This window comes from Uloborus diversus, chromosome 1 (assembly GCF_026930045.1).
Source record: "Uloborus diversus isolate 005 chromosome 1, Udiv.v.3.1, whole genome shotgun sequence".
In the NCBI taxonomy this organism is placed as follows: Eukaryota; Metazoa; Arthropoda; class Arachnida; order Araneae; family Uloboridae; genus Uloborus; species Uloborus diversus.
The window spans coordinates 64,816,958-64,841,186 of NC_072731.1; the positions used below are offsets into that span (position 1 = coordinate 64,816,958).

The following is a 24,229-nucleotide window of genomic DNA, read 5'->3' on the forward strand; positions in this document are numbered from 1 at the left end:
GTGAGTCATGGATATCAGCTATGATCAAAAATGGTCATGGAAAATCATGATTTTCGGCAAAAAGTGCTCAAAAATCATGGAAATTGGCAATTGTTTGTAGATTTTGAGTTCAAGAAGATGCATATTTATTGAATTCTACACATTAGCTTAAACTTACGCATCTTGGCCATTTTTTACGCTATTATGTGTTAATCCTAATTTTTCACACATTTCTAAATCCGATTCCATCCGCTTCTTAAATACTCGCTCATTTTTCTTTTCCTTGTGATTTTACCTTTTGGACATTTATAATTATGAATTTAGTATTATTTTTAACCCTCCTTATATGTCTTATTTTTGTAGCTGAAGACTTTTAGACTTCTAATACTGCCGATTGCATTCGATGCAAAAATTTTAAGTCATCCGTGTTGATTCAAAAGACTCATAAATATTATCATTAATTCTCAGCTATGTCTTAAGTTAATGAAGATTATAGAAAATAAAATTGGTCTGAAGAATTGATTACGCACCTTTTGTACATCGATAAAACACAGAAATCAGAGAATTTTCTAAGGTAAAATTTTTAAAAAGATCGTAAATGTTACATATTTCACAAAATCGGATATTTTACTACATTTGTAACCTATCATAAAACTTTGGCGGTAAATATCTGGTATTGTCTGGTAAATTATTTTTTAAATACTTTAACTTAATATTTTATTTTTTACCGATTACCTATGCTTTATATTGTAAACATAATTTTAATAACTACTAAATTATTGCTAGTCACAGATAATTTAGAAAATTACTAGCAGTACCATGCTCCTATTTTTACTCGGTAAGCTTTGAAGTTTTATCCGGTAAACTAATAATTTCCCCCCTCCCAAAAATTTGAATTTTGGACGTCCCTGACTATTAGCAGTCATAAATAAATATGAATCAATAGATTATAAATTGCAAAACACATACTGACATGATTCAAAGACTTTCAAGAGAAAAATTGTTCCGTAAACAAGTGCTATAACTGGGAATTTTATATATCACGGCTTTTACTGATTTTACTGTGTGTGACTTACTTCTAATAAGTGTTTTACCTTAAGAAAATCTGTATTTTCAAGAAATAATTGCTTAAATCTAAGAAATTAAAAATTATCTGCTTTGCTTAGAAAAGGGATTACTTCGATTAAGCATTATGCCCTTCCCCCTTCATTTTTTTACCTGCTCAGCAAGCGTGTTGCAATCTCTCTCTCGGTTCTAGTAGAATTTTTCTCCTCCATATGTATTAGCACCAAATTCCTGTTTTTTTTTTACCAACAAACTATTTAATAATCCCTCCCCCCCCCTATATGCGTCCCTAGGCCAGGGCGTATGGATCTAGGGGATGGCCTGTTGAGTAATCCAGACCTGTCCATAGAAGAGGTAAACGCACTAGCAGTCGCCACAGTGAAGCATATTTTTCTGGCTTTTTTAAAATGTGGGCTTACAGTATCAATTATCATATTTGAAACTCAATGAGCATATTATAGGCCTTCTCTTCCTTAATCGTCTTATTTTTTAAAATGCCAGAATGTCAATTTGTTCAATTTTTTTCAAACCTCAAATTTGATTCATCAGTGGCCATTGTACAATGTACATGAGTCAGTAGTGGCCATATTGCTGTTTAGAAGTGACCACCGGGTGGCCACTACTAGATCACACAATAATATTATGTCAGAAGTGAGGCAGGTTTTTATGTTAAGAGATTACAACCTATTAAAAGGAAAATTCAGTTGATTTATGAAAAACCTTCCTGATTCAGTAGTGGCCACTCGGTGGCTACTTCTGAATTTCCCAACTTTTTTGGTACCAGTAGTGGCCAGGTAAACTGTCAGCCAAAAAAGCAACTATTTCGAGTTGAAAACGTTCCGAACATGATCTTTTACATTTCATAACATGGTTACAGCTCTAAAAATATTATTTTTGAGCATTGTTCTATTCATAATACAGCAAAATGTTTTTATACTTCGTTATGGAGAAGCGTTAGAAGATAGCTGAAAAATCATGGACAATCCAGACGACCACACTAAATAATTTATAACTATTTTCCATGATGCTCTACCTACTTCTCCTTGAACTGCCCACTACACTATAGCCTGAGGTCTACCTCCTGCAAGTTTGAATCTCCTGGACCCCTAGAATCCTTATTTTTAAAATCTAAACCTTAAAGTGGCCACTACTGAAGCAGTGGCCACTACTGGTGCATTTACCTTATTCATTTAGGGGACGAACAACAAATTGAGGAAACGAAAAAAGGTTTTTGATCATTTTTCATTGTAAATAGCTGGGAATGGGCTATAAATTTCAGAAATAAGTTTAAAACCCATCTAGAAAGTATTTTTATGATTTTCATGAAAGTATCTCTTATACCCACGGAAAATATAAGCATTTCTTTCAAAAATGCAATTTTTTTTTTTTTTTTTTTTTTTTTTTTTTTTTGAAGGTTTTCGGCTTGCAGAACTTTTTGTCAAACATTACTAAATTTTCAGAATATTTGACAACATATTAGAGAAACATAAAAATAAAATTAAGTGAAACTATTGAAAGTTTGGTGAAATATAAACGTTTAAAGCAATTAATTTTTCACTGCGCATGCGTGAAAGATAGCAATTAATAACGTTTATAATCTATTACTCAGTTATATCCTACATCTCATTGAAAATTCTACTTTGATATCTTTAAAAATCTAAAAAGTTATCAGCTATCTAATGAGCCGAACTTCTATAATTCTTGGATAGGCGACAAATGGTAAGGGGTCGTTTGCAAACTGGCAACACTTTTCTGCTATCGTTGCAGAGTGGTTCATAATAAGAACGGATTATTTGCGAACGATCCTTTACGATTCGTCGTCTAGCCAAGAATTATTAAAATTCGGCTCATTAGATCGCTGATAACTTTTTAGATTTTAAAGTTATCAAGATAAAAAAATTTTATGAGAGGAAGAATATGTTTGGGATTCTGATTATGAAGGTTATAAATTGCTATCTTTCACGCATGCGCAGTGAAAAAATAATTGCTTTAAACGTTCATATTTCATTAAATTTTCAATATATTAACTTTTATTAATATGCTTCTCTAATATGCTGTCAAATATTCTCAAAGTTTAGTAACGTTTGACGGAAAACTCTGCGTGATATAAACCGAAAATTTTCAAAAAATTTTTTGAATTTTGAAAGAACTGCTTATATCTCCGTGGGTATAAGAAATACTTTTACAAAAGTATAAAAATTAATTCTAGATAGGTTTTTAACTTTCTGAAATTTATAGCTTATTCCCAACTATTTACAATGAAAAATGATCAAAAACCTTTTTTTTGTTTCCTCAATTTGTTGTTCGTCTCTTAAATGAATAGTAGACTTAATTTTTGATGGAAAATGGCGGCTGGAGTATGCCTTTTATGTGAAAAAAAATTACAAAGGAATTGGTCTTTTATTTCTCGAGAAATCCCTAAAAATGTGAATTTTTGAAAGTGTCCCAATACTTTTGGTCATATAGTGTATGTGCGTATGCACGTATGTGGGTATGTGTCTCGAATAACTCAAAAATAGTACGTTCTAGAAAGTTGAAATTTGGTAAGTAGACGCCTAGTAGGGTCTAGTTGTGCACCTCCCCTTTTGGTTGCACTCGGGTGTTTCTAAAGGGGACTTTTACGCCTTTTTTTAGGGAAATCACTGTTAATTTCAATGCAAATTCAAGTGGTGTTGTAATTTGACAAACACTTGGCGATATATCGCCAAGCTTTTGGTCGCCAATTTGTTTCGCCAAATTGGAGACAAATTTGGCGTTTTTTCTTTTTTTTAAATCTGATTTTATTTTGGCCACTATTGGCGATATTTAGAGAGTTATCCTTTGAACCACATTAAAATGTCCAATATTAGGAAAATTAATCTGTATAAAACGTTTTTTTGCTACAGTTCGCAACAAACTTGGAGTAAAAATATTTAAAGTGTTTCTTTGCTTACTCCACGGCACTATTATCATTAAATTGGCGTAAAAGGAAGTCATGTGATGCACACATCAGCTCGTTTTTGAAGGTTTTTGATCCCTTCCCCAGTTTGTCACAGAGTGTTACACTTCAGCTTATCCCCTCTCCTCCTCTTGTGTCATGCCACTATTTTTCATAAGCATATTCTCGCTAAAAATGCATGATGTGAACTTCTTGTAACCACTCGTCACAAACTCGTCTTGTGTTTTGTGTCACTTGTCACAAACTGTCTCAATTTCCGTTTAAAGGCAAACTTGCTTCCAACAAACGGTGTTGGACTCTTGAAGAAGAATATGTAAAAAAAAAAAAAAAAAGAAAGAAAGAAAGATATTTTTGATTTGGATACTATAAGCGTAATTTTTAAACAATACAAAAATGTTTAACATTAATGCCTGGGGAGAAATTTCAAACTTTCTAACTTAAGAAACCAACACTAAATTTTTTTCAGTACGAAAAAATGTTGTGTAATTTAGAAAGTTGTTCAGATTCCGAATATATTCTTAATTTTTAGTTCCGAGAAAAAGAAAAAAAAAGTGAAAATACTATCTATTGTAGACTAAACATTGACGCAAATCAGAGATAAATATCAAAGTGAGAGGAATTCAAAGCGCATAAGTTTTTAGTGGGAAACAATGGTTTGTGAGGAGTTTTTTTATATTTATATTTTTTTCCATTCTAAAAATTTTAATTTAAATTCTTATCTATGGCAGCAGAAAATAAAAGGAAACTCAGGATGCTTTATTTTTTTTCCCCGTAAGAAGGAGTTGCAAATGATTTTACTTCACATGAAAATTATTTAGTAAAACAGAACTTCCATATTTTGAAAAGTTGCTTTTTAAGCTTTTAACAATGAGAAAAAAAAAAAGAAAACCAACGCTCTTTATTTTTCTTCGTTTAAGAAAGAAATGCAAGTGATATTGTCAATGATTTAAGAAATATATATTTATTTTGATGTTTTAATTTTTCCTTATATTTTTTAACGACGAAATTTTTTAACAAAAATAAGCTGGTTGTTTCGTTAAAAAGATGCTGCTATTGTATTTGTTTGTAGCATATTCATTTTTTACCTATTCAGATTATATTTACGAAATAGTTCGTTCGGAGATTTTTTTTTTTTTGCGTATGTATGTGTATGTGTGTTTTCTTCTTCTTCTTCAGCTTCCCTTTTGTGAAAATATCCGCTTCATCATTGGACAGAATAGCTACAGGGTCATTCCATGTAAAACCATCCAGCGGAGGACACCCGAGGCTCTCATTGATAAAACTCCGTGAGGTTGTTCTATATGTGGATATAAGAACAAATGGAATTTTTTATCTTAATATTTCAATTTTTTGCATGGTAGCACGTCAAAGTTTTCTGTAAAACATGTCGTTTAGCGAAAACCGCAAATCCAGCAACCGTACATATATATACAGTTTTCACTATAAAGGATTTAATTTTCGAGATAGAAAGTTGATTCTTTTTTCATTTTGATCAGTATTTTATTGTAAAGTCAAATTTATAATTAAACTTAAAACTTAAGCATACTAAAATAGCTAAAAAAATCTTTAAAAAGCAAATTTGAGTTCAATTTCGGACATGGACTTGTGCTCAGAAAATGCTAAATAGTAATGTTAGCCCTCCAAAACCTTCAAAATCCAATATATTCTCAAAAACTAGATTAAAAATGGTACACACTGGTGCAATAAAATTGGTGAGTTTTGAGTTTTGATTGAGATGATCAAAATTTACTTTTGAAATGTAAAAGAAATCATCCTAAGGCATCTTCTACTTAACCATACAATACACTAATAAATTAATTCAGGCTTTCAGTACTATAGGGCATATTTATTAGATAAACTAAATTGAAGAAAAATATTAAAATTAATCTAAGTTTTTTTTTCTCTTTTGATAATATGTAGGACGACTGTTGTAGTTAAGAAGAGAACTCTCAACTTCTAAGGTTGGGCTGTTCTATCATTCATCAGATATACAGCAAAATAGCCAGTTTCTATGGGAAGTGGATGTATTTATTAGCTCTTAGAGATGTTAACTTCACCTTCATTTCCAAAAGTTTTACTCATGTTATAAGTAAAAATCTTACAATTGCTTCACAACGGTTTTTTGGAAACCCGAGCTATTACCACACAAATATGATCGAGTGTCAAATTTGTTATAACTTTATTAATTCACTTTAATATTGATTGTCTGAAATTCTGTAAATCGAAAACTCATTTAACCTCGTCGGTTTACTGCTTTTTTTTTTTTTTTTTTTGCTATGCAAGCAAAATCAGCTTAAAGCACAATTATAAGTCAATCATTCTGCTGGCGCCAAATTATGCAACCAATTATTTTACTTCAATTTATTTTTCAACCAAAACCACCGGAAAACTGAATCATTCTAAGTATGAAAATGCTACGCAATAAACTCTAAAAAAATAACTAAAAGTACATTGTTAGTACTTAAAGTTCAAGAGGGAAAAAAACAACAACAAAAAATACTATAGATTGTATCGTTAATAAAATTATTAACGATAAATTGTTCAAAATTGCGTCTTACTAATTTTAATTTGTATTTTCTGACTTGTATTACTTTCATTGAATATTTTTTCAAATTAATTATCCTCATGATTTGTAATCTTAGGTAATGGAGAGAATTTTTATCAGATGTTAGAAAATCAATGTTGGTATACGAGGAAAGTAGGCTCATTTAGTTCTAGACAAAATTTATTTTCAAGTATTGTTCTATATTTTTCAGCCTGAAAGAGTAGATAGCATAGTGGCTGAAGACATGGTGCCAAACATGAATTCTGATAATGTACAACTCCTTACAAATTTCCTGAAGATGCTGCTAGCCATCATGGAGAAAGTGCCAGAAGGGTCAGACGAAGAACAAGCAACTGAAATCCTTACCTCTATGTTTAGAGAAATATTAAAACAGGTTTGCTGGTACCAGAGTCTGACAAAAACTGTAAAATCTTAGGTGTCAGAAAAATTTCATTGCGCCGTAATTTAATTTTATTTTTCAGTGTTTAGGGGGCTATTCATTAATTACGTAAAGGTCCCGAGAGGGAAGGGGGTCAAACTAATTTTTACGCAATGTTTTCCAAGACGATATTTTATATAAGAAATCGCGCGATCAAGTGCTTTGGCAGGAATCGAAGGTAAAAAACGTATTGGGATGAGCTGTTTTTTGCTTGTTTTACAAAGAATGAATAGTGTATAAATTATTTTCAAATAAAAAAAGAACCGAATTCAAAAAACAAAGAGGAATTAAAAAGTAAAAAATAACGGGTCATACTTATATTCGCTTTCCTACCCAAACGTATAAATCAAATTTATTTTACAATTCTACTACAAAAATCAAATAAACTGAACACCTAATTGTAAAATAAACACCGATTTTAATTACTATACCATGAATTATTTTAATACCTAACTAATTATATGCGATCTCTTAATTTTGAATAATCTTTTGAAGTCGGGGCCTCCAATAAGCTACTACCTAAAGTAACTGACAACCCACCTGAGTTGAATTCAAATTTAACTAAACGCGAAATTAGCCTTTAAATAAAAACCTACTCAATTACGTTAGGAGGCCCCGACTTCAAAAGGTTATTCAAAATTAAGAGATCGCATATAATTAGGTATTAAAATAATTCATGGTATAGTAATTAAAATCAGTGTTGATTTTATAATTGGGTGTTCAGTTTATTTGATTTTTGTAGTGGAATTGTAAAATAAATTTGATTAATACGTTTGGGTAGGAAAGCGTATATAAGTATGACCCGTTACTTTTTACTTTTTAGTTCCTCTTTGTTTTTTGAAGTCGGTTCTTTTTTATTTGAAAATAATTTATTTTTTGCTTTTTAGTGGCGTAAAATAAGTACGTAGGATAGAGTATGTGGTGCACTCCTTACGTACATCTCGAGTGAGAAAGTGAGAATTTTCCTAATTGGTCTATGCGCATTTGAGTTTACGGGGACATACATAAAAAGATTCCGACGAAATGAGAACGTCTTTTTTGAAGTTAGTTAAAGAAAAATTCTTAATTGGAACTAAAAACTGATCTTTGTTCTTCTCCAGGATTTATTTGTGCGCTAATTTAGATAGAACTATTTAAATGTCAATGGTTTTCCTAACTATTTTATATTTCACAATAATGCGTGTCACGTAACTCGTAAAAAAGGTCACAGTTCTCATTACTTGGCCATTATAGATCAACACCACACTAGAAACAAAGTATCTACTGTGATGTAGTATATATGAAGATCAAAATACTACTAGAGCAATAATACTAAATGAATTACCTGTTTGTTTCAAAGGAGTCTTTATTCACAATTTGCGATATGACTTCACATGATTAGTACAGGGGAAATATTTAAGGGGGGACTTCCCCAAAGCAAGAGCCCCCTAAAAAGGAAAAATACCCCTCAAAACACCCCCCCCCCCACTTAAGGGGGCATCCTTGATTAACAGTGTATTTTCTTTAACACTGAGTAAAGAAAGTACAGTGAAACCTGTGTAAGTTGACCACTTGCGGTGCAGTACTTTGCTGGTCAACTTAGACAGGTGGTCAACATATAGAGGGTAGTAATGTAATGAAAACTTTTATTTTATTTTATTTTATTTTATTTATTCATTTATTTATTTAATATTTTTTTTTTTTTTTTTTTTTTTTTTTTTTTTTTGTTATTTCTTGTCTCATGCATTTATTTTTTAACTAATTGGAATACTTTAAACTCACTTTCATTGTTTGACATTACTTTAAAACAATAAGAAAAAAAATGTTATGTTCAGTAAATTACCGCCCATTAGCCAGGGCTAAAGCAGAAATACATGAAATACACCAATTTCATGTATTTCTGCTTTAGCCCTGGCTAATGGGCGGTAATTTACTGAATATGCCATGCCTTGCCATCAATTTTCGAGTTGAACCGAACCATTGCTTCGGTCATTCGGCTGGTCTGTGCTAATTCTACATTAGCTACAAGTTTGTTTGGCCCTCTTGGCTTCCATAAGAGGTTTGCCATCTCCAGCTCAGTCACTTTCCTATGCCGGGCTGATGAGTGCTAATAAGCACGAAACTGCAGTCCTCGGCTGGAAATGACTGAGCTGTCGGTGTATTTCATGTAAGAAAAAATGTTGTTTAAATACTTTTAGAGATGATTTACCAGAACGACGCATAAAGTATCATACAAATTTAAAATTTCTGTGAATTGATCAAAAAGAAAAAAAAGCCTTATTGCTTATGAAAAACTACTTACTTGATATTAACAATTCCTAAAAATTCATAACAAGTCAAAAGTGACTCAAATTCTTCATTTGATTTTTTCTTGTACATTTGTAACCATGGTAATCTATTTTTCAACAAAGTAACTCCTTATTGAAGTTTGGTTCATTTTCTGTGACTTAACATTAGCCAAATGTTTTTCGATAGAAACATAAATATTCATAGGTTTTTCTAAAATGTCTGGTTACTTATTTGAGGCATAACTGATGAAACTTTTAGTACAATCTAATCAATCTAATGCTTTTGCCTAGTGGTCAACTTACAAAGGGTTTTTTACAATACTCCAAACCAAAGCTGGTGTATATTAGTGGTCAAGATAGACAGGTAGTCAAGATAGAGAGGTGGTCAATTTACAGAGGTTTTCCTTCATTACATAAGACAGGACTAATTCCGTTCCTGACAAAAGCGGTCAACTTAGGCAGGTGTTCAACTTACAAAGGTGGTCAACTTTACAGGTTTTACTGTACCTTTGTTTTATGGTATTTTCTTCAACAATGGATTTTATATTTAATCGTTTTATATTTAAATTAAATGAAATTTATTGTTTTTTGCCCATAACTTTTTTCTAAAGAACAAATACGGAGAAGCAAATGTTTGAAGCTAAGTTAGATCACTCCTATCCATAAACAAAAAAAAAACCATAAAAATCGTTTTTTTTTTAGTGAGACGCTATGAATTTACAAACAACAAAGCGCGAGTATGAAATTCGAAAAGTTCCCTCGATTGCTCCAGGATCCCTTATACCCGGACTTGAAGACCATTAGACGACCGGGAGAAGTATACAGTTTCAAACACAAAAAAGAATTTTCCTAATCGGTCCAGGCGTCATCTAGTAATCGGGGAGCATAGTACATAAAAAAATTCCAACGAAGTCTGTTAATTAGTATTGCCATAACTGTGAATTAAACTGACGCCGTTATGAAAAATTTAAATCTAAAATACTTGTCAAATTTCAGAAATCGGACACCAGTTTACTATATATTCATTAAGGAATATAACTTTAATCGTCTTTCGATTTTTGTCTTCAATTCCCCTTCAGTTGAACACTAAATATATTTAAAAACTGAAATATTAAAAAAAAAACTTTAATGACTAAATGAAGTTATTTATTAGCAAAAAGAATTTTATACTAAACTAATTAATTGAACTATTTTCGTAGCAAAATACATTTAATTTACTGATTTACTACATGAGTAATACATTAGTGAAACTGTAATTAAAATTAAGAGTCAGGCAGTCGCCGTGAAAATCAAACATCAAGATGCGTGAGAATTAAATAAGTCAAAATATGAACCGTCGAAAAAAATGCACCGTTCACAGCAAAACCACGTGACCTCCTGTGACGTATCACGGAGCTGACGAAAGCTGGTCTACGTAGCCACAACGTATGAAATTTAAAGTTTCATAGATTTTTCCGGGATCCCTCATCAGGTCCAGACAAAATTTACATGAGACCATCTGGAAGGCATACTCTTCCAAACAAAAAAAGAATTTTTTAAATCGGTCCAGTATTCTTGAAGCAATACGAAAACACACATAAAAAGCCGCAATATGAAATCATAACCTCCTTTTTTGAAGTCGGTTAAAAATATAATAAAAGAATCGCACTATGCATGGCATATTTTATTTTTAGTTAGTATCGCAGCATATAATATATTTGAATAATAAAAATCTTTGATTTACGTCAAACTGGGAGTTTTAGTGTAACCGTTTTTTAACAACATTTTATTGTTTTCAAAAAAGAAATGAAATCTTACCTAAGGATGGGAGAAGGGGTTTGAAAAATCTTGTCCTTACATGGGGGGTAGGGGGTCAAAAATTGTCAAAATCATACTTACGTAATTAATGAATGACCCCTTATGCTTTAAGAGAAAGATTCGGTGTAACTTTTAGCGACTAAAAACTTAACTTTTCAATTGAACAAATAATAAAAGATTAGAAGGGAAGAAATAATAAAGCAGAAAAATCATTACCATGCATAAATAAAAAGACCAATTTCATCTGAAATCTTAATATATAAAAATCAATGTCCTGAGATAACATATATATATATACATATATCAACGCACAGCCGAAACCGCTGAAGCTTCAGACTTGAAATTTGGCAGGCATGTCCGCATGATTACGAAAGTAACCACTAAGAAAGGATTTTTCGAAATCTCAATTAGTTCGGGAGAAATTAATTAAAACCTCTTAATTTCTGCGAAATTAAAACCTGTCATTGAATTCAAATCCCTTATTTTCGAAGGCTTTCCTCCATTCAAATCATTATTCAGTACTTCATCTCAACTTTTGGTCGATAGCGAACTATAAATTTGATATTGTTTTTGTGTCTCACGTGGTTCTTCGAGGCTTTTCTCAAGTCAAATCATAATGTTTCTGTCTATTGCTTTCATTTTTTCAAAACTAGAAACGAAGTTTTTAAGAACATCATCACAGGCGGACTATCCTTTTGAATTTAGAAGAGTGCAGTTTCCTGTTAAAGTTTGCTTTGCAATAACCGTTAAGTGTCACAAGGACAGACATTAAAAGTAGCAGGGACCGATTTAAGAGATGACTTTTTTTCACACGGCCAATGTTATGTAGCTTGCTCCAAAGTCAGTTCATCAAGCAGCTTAATAATTTTAGCACCAGAAAAAAAAAGAAAAAAAAACTAAAAATGTTGTATACAAAGAAGTTTTTGCTTAAACATAGGTATATCAATAAAATGTGGATGGCCTGTGTTTGCAAAGATAATCAATACTTTAAAAGGATCGTTAATAACAGTTAAAGATCGGTTAAGGATAAAGGCATATATGTAAGGAGTCCAGGGTCCCCGGGATCCTCCCCAAATTAGAAAAAGTTATAGGTAATAAGTAATTATTATAGGGGATTTTCGAAACTAGGTGCACCAAGCACTGTTAACCCCTGCTAATTCCATTACCCGAGCAATGCCGGGTACGGGAATGCTAGTCTCAAATAATAATCCTTATATATTGTTTAACATGTGAGGAAAGGCTTTATTGTGACAAGGCTGAACTCGATCCGGTAACTTAACTGTTTTACTGGTAAGACTGTGTCATTTCAGGAGATTGAAGAAATGAAAAAGCGGTCAACTATGAACACTATCTACTGGAGTTTAGGGTTAATCCACTGGAGTTAGGGTTACAATTTCAACAATCAAAATATTACCAAACAGTCAATGACTTTGCTCAAATGTACAAGAGTATAAGCAGTTTTTACCCGTCACACATTGACGGGCGACTTTCTAGTAATCTAATATATCTGTAAATGGAGTTTTATTTTTGTGTGTGTATATGTATGTTCCTTTTACACAAACCCACAGTTGACGTTAAAGTTTCACCAAATTTAGCACAGATGCCCAGGAATTCATATAGGGTAGTTTTCGTTCCTCTCCTATGGGGGGGGGGGCTCTCAAATCCAGTTTTTGACGGATCTTTGCTAAATTTGCACTGAGATTCTTTGAGGCTCTGGACTTGTCATGGAGGGGTGGGAAGGCAAAACCCCTTTGAAGAGTTTTCCTCATTCAAATCCAGTAAGGTTTTTTCGCCCCTCCCCCTCGCGTGGGGGACGACCCCAGCACCCGCTCTCCACGGGTGACTTTTGTCAGAAATGCCGGGAAACAAACTGTTTGCGTTTATTAAAAAGTTATTATATTTTTAGAATTTTAACATAATCCATTGTCTAAATTTGAGGTCTAAATTTTCAAGAGGTCTAAAGTTAAATTTTTAGACCTGAAATTGCTCTTTTCCAAGCGTTGGTGGGATATTTTTTTCCTTTATTTAACCCGATTGTTGAACAGGCGTCACTTGATGCAACTTTCATTTTCGAGGAAGACCATGCAGCGCCGGGAAACGCAGCTAGTAATACTAATGGGGAAAAATCCGAAACATCAAATACATTTTTCTTATTTAATTGAGAATGCTTTGAAAGATATTAGTTAGACAGCTGTTGCATACAGAGACAGGAACCATTCTTCTTGATTACAAAACTACAGCTTTCAGAACGTGATTGATGACTAAATCACGGAATTCTTCAATTCTAAATTAAATTCCAAAATACTAATTTAACTATTCTCATTAGTTCTGCTGTGGACAGGTAAGTAGCAGTATCTGCAAAGTGGAATTTTAGAGATAGTTGAAGAAACGTGTTTTTGACTCCATGGTAACGATACGAAAATGTTGAAATTAGAAGGGGGTTTTTTCGCACATTGTTTTCAGCGGAAACCAAATAAGCAGTCTCGTTCAATAAAGCTAAAGTGCAATAGATGACAAAAATGCAAAAAATAAAATAAAAATTAAAAATTTATAGTTTTTGCCCGCCCTTTACCTGCCCACAGCAGAGTTAACAAAATATTAACATTCGAAGTAGTGGTTAAGAAATAAAATTAGAAGATGTTGAGATATTTGAAATATCTAAATTTTTACAAATACATATGTTACCATGTAAGTCCAAAATTTAGCAAATATCGATATTAGCCAATGAATATCAACATATCCACAAAAAAAAAAGACCGATTATTACCCGCGAATCACAGGCGAGAGTCGACATGTTTCAATTTCGATTGGTTATAGTATTACATTACTTGTAAAATGTCACTCTACTTGAAATTAAACTTGATTTTTTTTTTTTTTTTTTTTTTTTGAGAAATAAGCTTTTTCCAACCTCATACATGTATGCAGTATGCACCCATAAAGGCATATATCCATTCTGCACTATCGCAGAGATAATTCACATGTGTGAGGTACCACAATTTATGCCATGTTTTCCTACAAAGATACAGCAAAAAAATTTCATGGAGAATTCATAAATTGGGTCCGTAATATTTAAGGGAGTTGCGCTATCGCTGTTGGAGGACGATGGACACCCCTGTTTAAAGTCAAACTCAAACTATATATCCAAAACAATACTCAATAGAACTAAGTATATCACTGTAGGTAGAATAACGATTCCATATTTAATGGGTCACGTAAACATAACCGAAAAATATTCATTTGTGGCTGACCATTAGATTGCTATGCATAGTTTAAAATTATATTTGCATAGTCAGGGCTTAGCAACAAAAAAAGAGCGGAGCCTTATATCCTACCCAACATATATTCACACGCTAATTACCTGAATTGTTGCAAAAAAAGGGGGGGGGGGGACGAAATGCAGAACCTGAGCTCACATAGAAATTAAACCGGAACACTTGATTTTTCTCTTGTGAACTGCAATTCAGCAAAAAGGCAACTATGTATGCAGTCGAACCTCGTTAATTCCAACAAGCTTAAAATGAGTTTCTGCTAAGACGAAATATATTTGCAATCCTATTGTATTTATACACTAGCTGCATTGCCCGGCTTTGCACGGTCTACCTCGAAAATAAAAGTTATGTCAAGTGACGCATGTTCAACAACCAGGCTTCATTTACAGGGAAAAAAACTGCAAAATTTCTCGTCCAAACAATTATTCTCAAAGAAAGAAAACGACAAGTCGAAAGTTCCCGAAAAAATTAAACGCAACCCTCCATAAATACAACTAAAATCCTTAAAAAAAAATAAATAAATAAGATAGATCGCCAAATAATAATTAAAAGTAGGGATTGCAATACCGGTATAACGGTATACCGAATACCGATATTTCGAGAAATTTTGCAATCTCGTAATACCGGTATTTGCTGCGGTAAAATACCAGTATTTTCGGTATTAGCTGAAAATAATAAATAGTTTCAATTTAAGAATTTTCAATTTAACTTATTAAATATCTACTTATATTTAAAATGTACATTTCTTCTTCCACGATACAGAAAAAAAAATAAATCTATTGATGTAAAAATATGTTTTCAAAAGAACAAACTAACAGAATAGCATTAAACAAAAGCTGCGCGAAGATTTCAAAATAATATTGTCACTATTAGATGGTGAGATGAATCGCATTTTCGTGCGTTTTGTGTACACTAAGGTTTATATTTTTTTCCATTTAACCGATCACTCACTTTCCCTTTGTGAAAGTTAATTTCAAGTGTAATTTGGAATGCATTTGTCCTATGATTAATTTATTCCAACCACCCATTACAGTAACACTTAATGTTTTTTTTTTTTTTTTTTGAGCAATCACGATTGCTTATTGTTCTCACTTGATTGTTTTGATGTGATATCATTTTATTTTCCCTCCAGCACCCTCTGCAGCATCACCGTCGACCGGTTCCTCACGATGCTGCTCTTATAGCGAAAACCGTTTTCCAGGTTGCGCCCATCTCTTACACTTACACGCATACATACACGCACGTACAAACAAACACATACACACATATACATACACCTACACACATACATAAACACATACACACACTCAAACACATACACACACACCTACACACAAACTACCCACACAAACACAAACACATATGCCTACACACATATACACATTCAACCCCCCCCCCCCTCCCCCACCACAAACACTCATACACACAACTACCCACACACTCATACCTGCACACAAACACAAACACACATGCCAACATACACACACACACACTCGTGATTGCGAAAATCATAATTTGAATTCAAAAGGTCAAAATTCAAATTAATTATTTTAATATTTCTCTCAACTGTACAAAATTTTGACAAAAACGTTTTCTTGTTTGCACTACAAATGGAAATGGGCCATTCCATGGGAAACGGTAATTTTGTCCCGCAAGTGAGGCCTCATATTTCATTTTAAAAAAATAATTTAAAAGGGTAATGAAGTCAATTTTATTGCTTACCAAATTACCAACGAGTGTGATTCCTTAAGCAAAAACTTTCGTCATTACATTTTTAAATAATTACTTTTTATTGAAATATATGAACCCTCACATGTGGGACAAAATGAGAACTTACTTCGTGGATTGGCCCAATACATAATTTTTTTCCAATGGTTTAAACTACTGTTTCTCAACGAATGAGATATGTTTCCTCTAGATTGGAACCTTTGCTCTCAAAATCTGCAATTTATTTTAACATTCATATATTAATAGAGCAAAAATATTAATTAGTTCATAAGCAGGGTTACAAGAGGTTGGCGTTGAACGTTTCACACATGACGCATGTAAGTAAATTAAATTTTGAATGACAAAATTGTTTAATAAAAATACAACTATGTCAGGAACATCTTTGTATTAAATGTGAAGATTAAAAGTTTCGCTTACCCCTGTTTAAGCAAAATATTAAGTGACTAGAAAGTCGTCCGTCAAGGTATGACGGATGAAAATCGCTTCTGCATTTCAACGAAGCCATGGCCTGTTTGGTGATATTTCCATAGTTGAAATTGTAACCCTAACTCCAGTGGATTAACCCTAAAATCCAGTAGGTAACGTTCATAGTTGATCGTTTTTTGTCTCTTCATTTCCCTGAAGTGACCCAGTCTTAACAGTGAAACAATTAAGTTCCGGATCGAGTTCAGTCTAGTCACAATAAAGCCTTTCCCTGCATGTTAAACATTACAAAAACATATTATCAAATTATCATGCCGTGGCGCGAGTTTCATTGTTGAAACACGCGGGTTATTCGATCATCGGCTATTATTTATATGAGGATATGATAAAATGTTAATGAAACTTAAGTTTCTCTTTGTCCCACACGTGGTGACGGTGGAATGGCCCCAATTCGTTGTTGCCAGTATTGGTTTGTTGTCCTGTATTGCTATTTAGCTTTATACTTGCCGAGATAATATTAAAAAAATATGTATTGCCAAGAAAATTTGCATAGAGGTAAAACATAATCAATTGAAACATGTATTCAGATATTTACAAAAAAAAAAAAAAAAAAAACGTTGTAAGGAATTTCGAAAAGAAAGCGAAAACGAATATAAGAGAAACTAACTAGGTATAATTTAGTCAAGTTTATCGTAAGTTTCAAACCAATGGCTAATAAAAAGCAAACACTAACATCTTCTGCACAAGAGAAAATTATGTTAATATTAAAAAAAAGTACCGTCTCTCGGAAAGAAATAATAACTAGCTATAAATGTCAAAAAATAGATAAATAAAATAATAATAATAATAATAATAACACGTGCAATACAAAAGAAACACACACAAAATGATTTATCCAAAAATAACACGAAAGAGACCGAATGTTTTGAAGATGAAGGATTTCTAGACAATAGAGAAGGTGTATCGTGCATTGTTAAAGTGCCATCAACCTGTATGAATTCAGAATGAGTATTTTCAACTGTAGGAAAGTTGAGCACTAAAATGAGTTTTAGGCTTAGAGACAATTAAATCGATGCATTATGTTTTTTACTATTATAGATATTTTACTATGACATTTGTTTCTTCATTTTATATTTGTTCACAATACGTTTTCATAAATAATACAATTTTTGTACAAAATTATAAACTGTGGCATCGAAACAATATAATTTCAAGCATTTTTTGAGAAATTTCAAATACCGGTATTAATACCGGTATTCCGGTTTCACGTTTTAATGATACCGAATACCGGTATTGGATTTTTGGTTCGGTATTGCAATCCCTAATAAAAAGGGAAATTCTTACCTCGAAACAGAAACAAAATTTTATTTAGCCACAACCGAGAAAAAAAGTGGCAACCTTCTGAACGCTAATTTAAAATAAGATCGCGCAAACGATAATTTTCCGGTTTAAAATTTCTGTTCCATAGACTTAACAGTGCTTTTTTATTTTTCCCCTGTGATTTTACAGCCTTTTTTTTTTTTTTTTTTTTTTTTTTTTGAAATTCGAAGGAAATGAAGGAACTCTTTGGGTGTTTTTCGCGGGCTTTCGAATGAGATCTGAATCTAAGAAAGCGGATAATTATTTCGGGTAGAAAGAACCATTTAATGCCTTTTTAGGGTCCTAAAATTAAAATTCGAACGTTTCTATTTTTTTTTTTTTTTTTTTTTTTTGAGTTCGAAACCCCTCCCCCCCCCTCCACCTACGTTCCTTCTCCTGTGCCCAAGTACCTCCCTGCCAAGAAAATGACTATACAGTTTCGGAACGATAATCGGGTGAGCTTCCGAGCCCAACATTAATAAGCTCTGTTTTTTACCGGTGAATTTGTAAAAGCTTGTAGCAAAAAAGAAAAAAGCAATCCAGAAGGTGGCAGAAGCAGAGCTCTGAGTTTATAGTTGGAGCAAACTTATCCTGGCAGCGTAATAATGCTGAGATTAGGATCTGCATAGCCTTTCACAATGCTGCCAGTTAAGTTTGCCACTTAGTATTTGTAAGTGCACCTTATTCAAATTAATCTGTAGCTGCAGTTTATGTTTAGGTAGTAAAAATGAACATGGAAAAGTGCACTTAAAATACATGTTATTTTTAATTCAATTATTTTTTTTACAAAATTTATTTATTTATTCCTAGATAAACATGACGGTCAGCGAAGATCAAATGAGGGATGGAGTATTGCCATTGACTTGTACTGGTGGAAAGTGCCGATGGAAAACAAATTTCAAGGCCTTTTTAAATACTATTGAGAAAGATTTTTCTTCTTTCTGGACTGAAACCACTGGCGTTTCTGACGCTCCTGCTCTGTTTATTTACGGGACAGCGTCCGAAGTCAAAGTGTAAGCATATTTTATTTTAAAAGTTTACAGCCCAGGGCCTATTCTTGGGACAGTATTGAACTTTTACCTTTAGTAGCACGTACTTAGGGTCGCGGTCCCACGAATTTTACATAATCAGTTTTTAGTCTACGTCTTACAAATACTGTAGGTATGGTTTAATACATTAGCAATGTACAATCTACAAAAATTAAGTGAATTTTATCCTTCATAAATGGACAGAAATAAGTATTTTTCTTTTCTTTTTTTTTTTTTTTTAATTGCAGAAATGTATCCACCTTGCCCAGTACAGCAGACAAAGTAGATAGTGATTGCGAGCAGAATTTATCAACGCATTATATTGTCTGATGAGTTGTTTTTTATTGATCTAAACTAAACATCTTGATGATTTATTGATGAAAAAAAAAGAATACAACCGTTCTGATTCTATACACATTTAAGAATTTGCAAGTTAAATGGTCCTTGACTTTTATATGTAATCCTCCAGAAATGTGCTATTTATGGTTCAAAACGTTTCAATTTTTAAACTTTTCACAAGGGATGCAGTTTGGAATTTTTTTTGGAAAGGCAAAATACGTTGTTAGTTTCAGGCGAAAAAAAAAATAAAAGGAAGTAACCAAAGTGTTGCAGCACGATATTGGATCACTCAAGTGTTGCAACATGTTTCGGGGTTTCAAGGAACCCCTTTTTCAATGCAAAGTAGCATGCTTTTGGATGCTAGACATCCGGTAAATCTATCTTCGTGGAAAATTGAAACCTTGTAAATTGGGGGGTGTAAATTCACTGGGGCTAATCATTTTTTTCACCCCCAAAATTTTTTTGTCGTAGTGCCGTAAAAGTTCTCCCAGCTTTTTAAAAAATAAGTACAATAACTATCGGTTAAAAGGTTTTCACTGTCATGGGTCAAATACTATAGCTTTTAACGATGTATTTTTGAGAATAAAATTGCCCTTAAGTGTTCATTCGCTGGTCGGTGTAGCCTACATTAAAACCATTCCACCATAAAAATTCATGATACTTCACTATATTTTGTTTGCTCATTATGATAAACCCAATAAATTTTATGGTATTTTTTTTTACAGATATGAATATCTAGAGGACATCCGAAAGCAGTTTCCGAAGGTAAAATTTGTTGGCGTCGAAGGAGCTGGCCATTCGATTCACCGAGTTTTCCCACAGTTTGAAGACGAAGTTTTAAAATTCCTTGAAGAAACAAACTTTTTTTTGTAAATTCTTCTCAAGTTTTTAAATGACAGATTCAGGCAATAAATGATTCAAATTCAACCATGGATTTTAGAGGTGAAAAGGAATAAATTACACAAAATAAAAGAACACAAAACCCATAAAGCATATTTGAGAAAAAAACATTTTTGGTTGCTAAGGAAGTACTATGTAAGTCAGAGGACAGAGCAGCAGAATGCATTTAACTCACAGATTTCGAATTCAAGGGAACGTAACGTAATATCGCAATTCGTCTATTAGTTCTTCTTTGCTGGAATCAATAATTAACATTAAAAAAATGTGTAGCCCTACTTGTACATTAAACGTACCAGGAAGAGTCATTTCGATCCAGGAAGCTGATAGCGATACAATGGATTTCTTTTTCAGTTTATAAGAAATGCAAAATGAAAGAAATCACGCCATAGTTTCTTTGCAAAACCTCGGGTGCGTTCTTTTGTCGCGCTGTAGTGATAGTGCCGATAATAGTTCTACATTGCATTACAGTACAACCATACACATTCAAACAGAATCATTTGTCAGAACAGATAAAAAGGTTAAAACTTTGTAAAGAACATAAAAAGGTTAAAAACCGATACAAAGCGCTCACACCTCCATCGCCTAAGTCAGCGTTTCTTAATTTGTTTGATAAGTGGAATCCTTTTGAAAGTCCACTTTCATCGTGGAACCCCTCTGTCATTCTAAAAAGCATATAGTTTGCATGCAACATTCTAGAAATTTTTTATTTTCAATAAAAGCCCTTTTTTGTTAAAAAAGAAATTCGACTTAAAACACTAATTTAAAAATTTACTCGAATTTCTCTGAATACTATCTACAACTCGTTTCAAAGAAAATTTTAAAGTTTTTATTTAAATGATATGAGTAGTTCCTATTTTTACTATGACAGATACATCCTTAATATCAGGCTTTCTGGGAAAAAGTTGCATTCTCAGTTTGGGCTCAGAGCACTATGTTTGTGGGGATATTTAGTTTTGTTGACAGATAAGTTGAAAACATAAACCAGAATTTCACTGGATGGTATTATTTTTAATTTCTGGTGCAAGGAAGGATTTTTTGCAATTTCAATAAAAGAGGCGTTTTATAGAACTGACATAATTGAAGGTCACATTGACAATAAAATGGTTTTTTAATCCACGATTGATATTTTCTCAGCGGAAAATATTTATTAGACACTTATAGTGGCTCCCAAAAGTGTTCGCAAACCTACGACTTTCAATGAAATATTCGCTATTCTTTGGTTAGAATTAATTTTTCGGGATAGGTATTTAATTTTAAGATCTATGATTAGTTTTTAACAGAACTTCATTAAAAAAAAATTTTTTTTAACGAAATATCATTTTTTTTTAATCAAAAACCAAAAAGTGCCGGAAATTTTATCTCACAAAAGTTTTTGTACACTTTAAAAAATGTTTATACACATATTATTGAACAATCTAACTTTTTATTTAAGGATTTATTTTGTAGAATATCATTCAACATCCACAACAGCTTTTGAACGTCTGAGAATATATTTGGATGTTTTTTTTTTTTTTTTCTGTTTTTTGTATAATTTCTGAGTAAGTGTTCAACCACACTTCGAGTCTTATTGTTTCTAGCTCTCTTTTCGTTTCAAAGCCGTATTTTCGTAATCCAACCTCCAGACATCTCTAAATATGTTACATTACGTTCTTAAGGGGATATTTTCTAAAATTTAGGACAATTTTCGAGGCACTAGACGTAAACGTTGGTGCTTCTTATCGTTAACTTGATATTAAAAAAAGTTGTTTTCGATAACCTAATTTTTGGTCAAGAGTTAAAAATTGTTTTTTAAAATATTTAAATAAACAGCATGATTCATTATTCAATCAAAAACACCTACATCGTTCTGATTAACTGATCCAACTAAGTTCTTAAGATTAAGTTCCTCATTTTTACTTTCTTCTATATATAATATATAGAAGAAAGTATTGGATTCGTGCAAATTTTCGAATTTTGACGGATTTGAACGTTTTGAGGTGTGCTGAGTCCATTTCGACTATTTTTGGAAAATGTCTGTCTGTCTGTGTGTATGTGTGTGTGTATGTGTGTCACGTCTGTGTGTGACCAGTTTCTTGTGGCCGCTCTACAGCAAAAACTACCGCATGAAATTGAACGAAATTTGGTACACATATGTGCCTCTATGTGAACTTGCGCCCATTGGTTTTTGGCGCGAATTCTTCCAAGGGGGGTGGAGCAATGGGACGTTTTTTGAGTTTTGCGTGACTGCTATTCCCCAGGAAGTAACTGGCGGAATCAGACAAAATTTGGTCCATATGTTGTCCCTAACAGGTACAGATCCTGATTCAATTTTGGTGTCAATAGCTCAAACGGGGGTTGAGCTATAGAACGTTTTTTGCCGTCAATTGTGGACTGCTGTATCTCAATAAATAATGAACGTAATCAAACAAAAAATTATCTACAAGTAGCCCTTAGAGGGTATAAGAAATGATTCTATTTTGGTGTTAACAGCTGAAAAGGGGGTGGCGCAATCGAACGTTCTTTTTTTTCCATTGTGAGTGCCATATCTCAAGAAGTAATGCTACGTTCTGGATGAAATTTGGAATAAATATGAATCCATATGTAAACAGGCGTTGGTTTAATTTTGGCGCCAATCGCTCCATGGGGGGCTGGTTTTTTTTTATTTGTGTGAATAAAAAAAGCTTTTTAATTGCAACAATAGGAAAGATAAATCGTAACAGACTGTCGTCTGCGTTCAGCTCGTGCTTTTAATTGCATGGAAATGATCGGAAATATTATCTCAATGATTTAAAATTTTTAACTGTTGCCATCTTGTATTTGTTAACAGATAAATGTTTGTAATTATTTTAAGCAAGGCTTTTAAAATAATTTTCAATTTTCATTCTTTGCTTTGCTTTTGAGATAAATCAGGAATTGGGATGGTCATCAAGTTTTGGCATGTGTAATTTTGTTTTCGTTGGGAATATTGCTTCCTTGTTAAGCATGGGGAGGGAGCAGAATTATAAGACAGATATAGAAGAAAGTTTCGTGATAGCCACAACAAACTAGTTTCTTCTATTAACAATAAAACAAAATTTTAACTAAAAATGTTGAATTTATTTTCACCTGCAAGTAAGACGTTATCCCAAAACGTTTTGAGCTTATTTATCATTGATTTTGCAACGAAAAGTGTAGGGTAAGGTGGGGCATTTGTGACTGAAAAATCCATTGTTGATCTTTGATTATCTTTAACTGGAAAACTATTTACAGCAAAGTGTTAAAATAACTGTCAGGTGATGTACTATATATTTATGTACATCATATGCTATTTGTGGATGCACTTTTGAATTATGGTTAAAAATGTGTTATTTTTTTAAAAAGGATCTAAAAAGTCACATTTGCCCCGGGACTGGGGCATTAATGATTTTTTGAGGGGCATTTGTGATGGCTGCCAATTATAGGTACTTATTTTAGTGCTTTATCGTACATTCTGAACTGCAAGTAGCTACAATCTTAGTTTTAATGTGACAATGGGTTCTTGAGAAATTAAATTTATTATGACTCACAAATTAAAACATTTTTCAAAATTAAAAATGATACATGAAAAAAGATGTTATAACCTACAATTTATAAAGGAAACAGTGCAAAAATGTCATTTTTGAAATTAAGTTTTTTGTATTTTAAAGAAATCATTGTATATGTTTTTGAGTCCAACGTGAATGGTCCAATTCCTATAATATTTAGTGGACCAGCAAATATAAATGGCTTATTAATTTCTGAGACATCATCTCTTCTTGGCCATTGGAAAGTTTGGTTTTCAGCCTTGTAAAGAAACTTAAGCATATACCCAGTTCCAGTTTTATTCTCTGACAAAACTCCCAATATAATAACACTTTTCAAAATATACAGCATAATATTTCTCTAACTCGACATGATGCTGAACTTTATTCAATTGTTGTTTGAGTCTAAACAACAATTGTCTTGATCTAAAGTCCATTCTTTTAAATCACCTAGTAAATTTAGTTGAGTTCCATGAATTTTGCCCTCATCTTTATCACCAAAACTATTTTCATTTTGACTCTTTATCTCAGGATAGGTTTCAAGTTTTCCTATTTCTTCATATTCTTCTAGTTCATCAATAATAAAGTCACTCACAGATATATCACCATCACTGTCCTTGTTCAACTCTCTGTTA

At 32.5% G+C, this 24,229-nt stretch overlaps 1 protein-coding gene across 1 annotated transcript in view; it reads left to right on the forward strand.

Annotated features, from left to right (window-relative positions):
* The window catches only part of LOC129234623 (protein ABHD11-like), a 45,000-nt gene extending 24,903 nt beyond the window's left edge, over window positions 1-20,097 (forward strand). Inside the window, exons 5-7 of the mRNA XM_054868656.1 lie at window positions 6,739-6,921; window positions 18,620-18,822; window positions 19,902-20,097. Of these exons, the coding sequence (XP_054724631.1) occupies window positions 6,739-6,921; window positions 18,620-18,822; window positions 19,902-20,049 (534 nt within the window). The 3' untranslated portion in view covers window positions 20,050-20,097. The remainder of the gene's footprint in view (window positions 1-6,738; window positions 6,922-18,619; window positions 18,823-19,901) is intronic.
* Window positions 20,098-24,229: the final 4,132 nt, after the last annotated feature.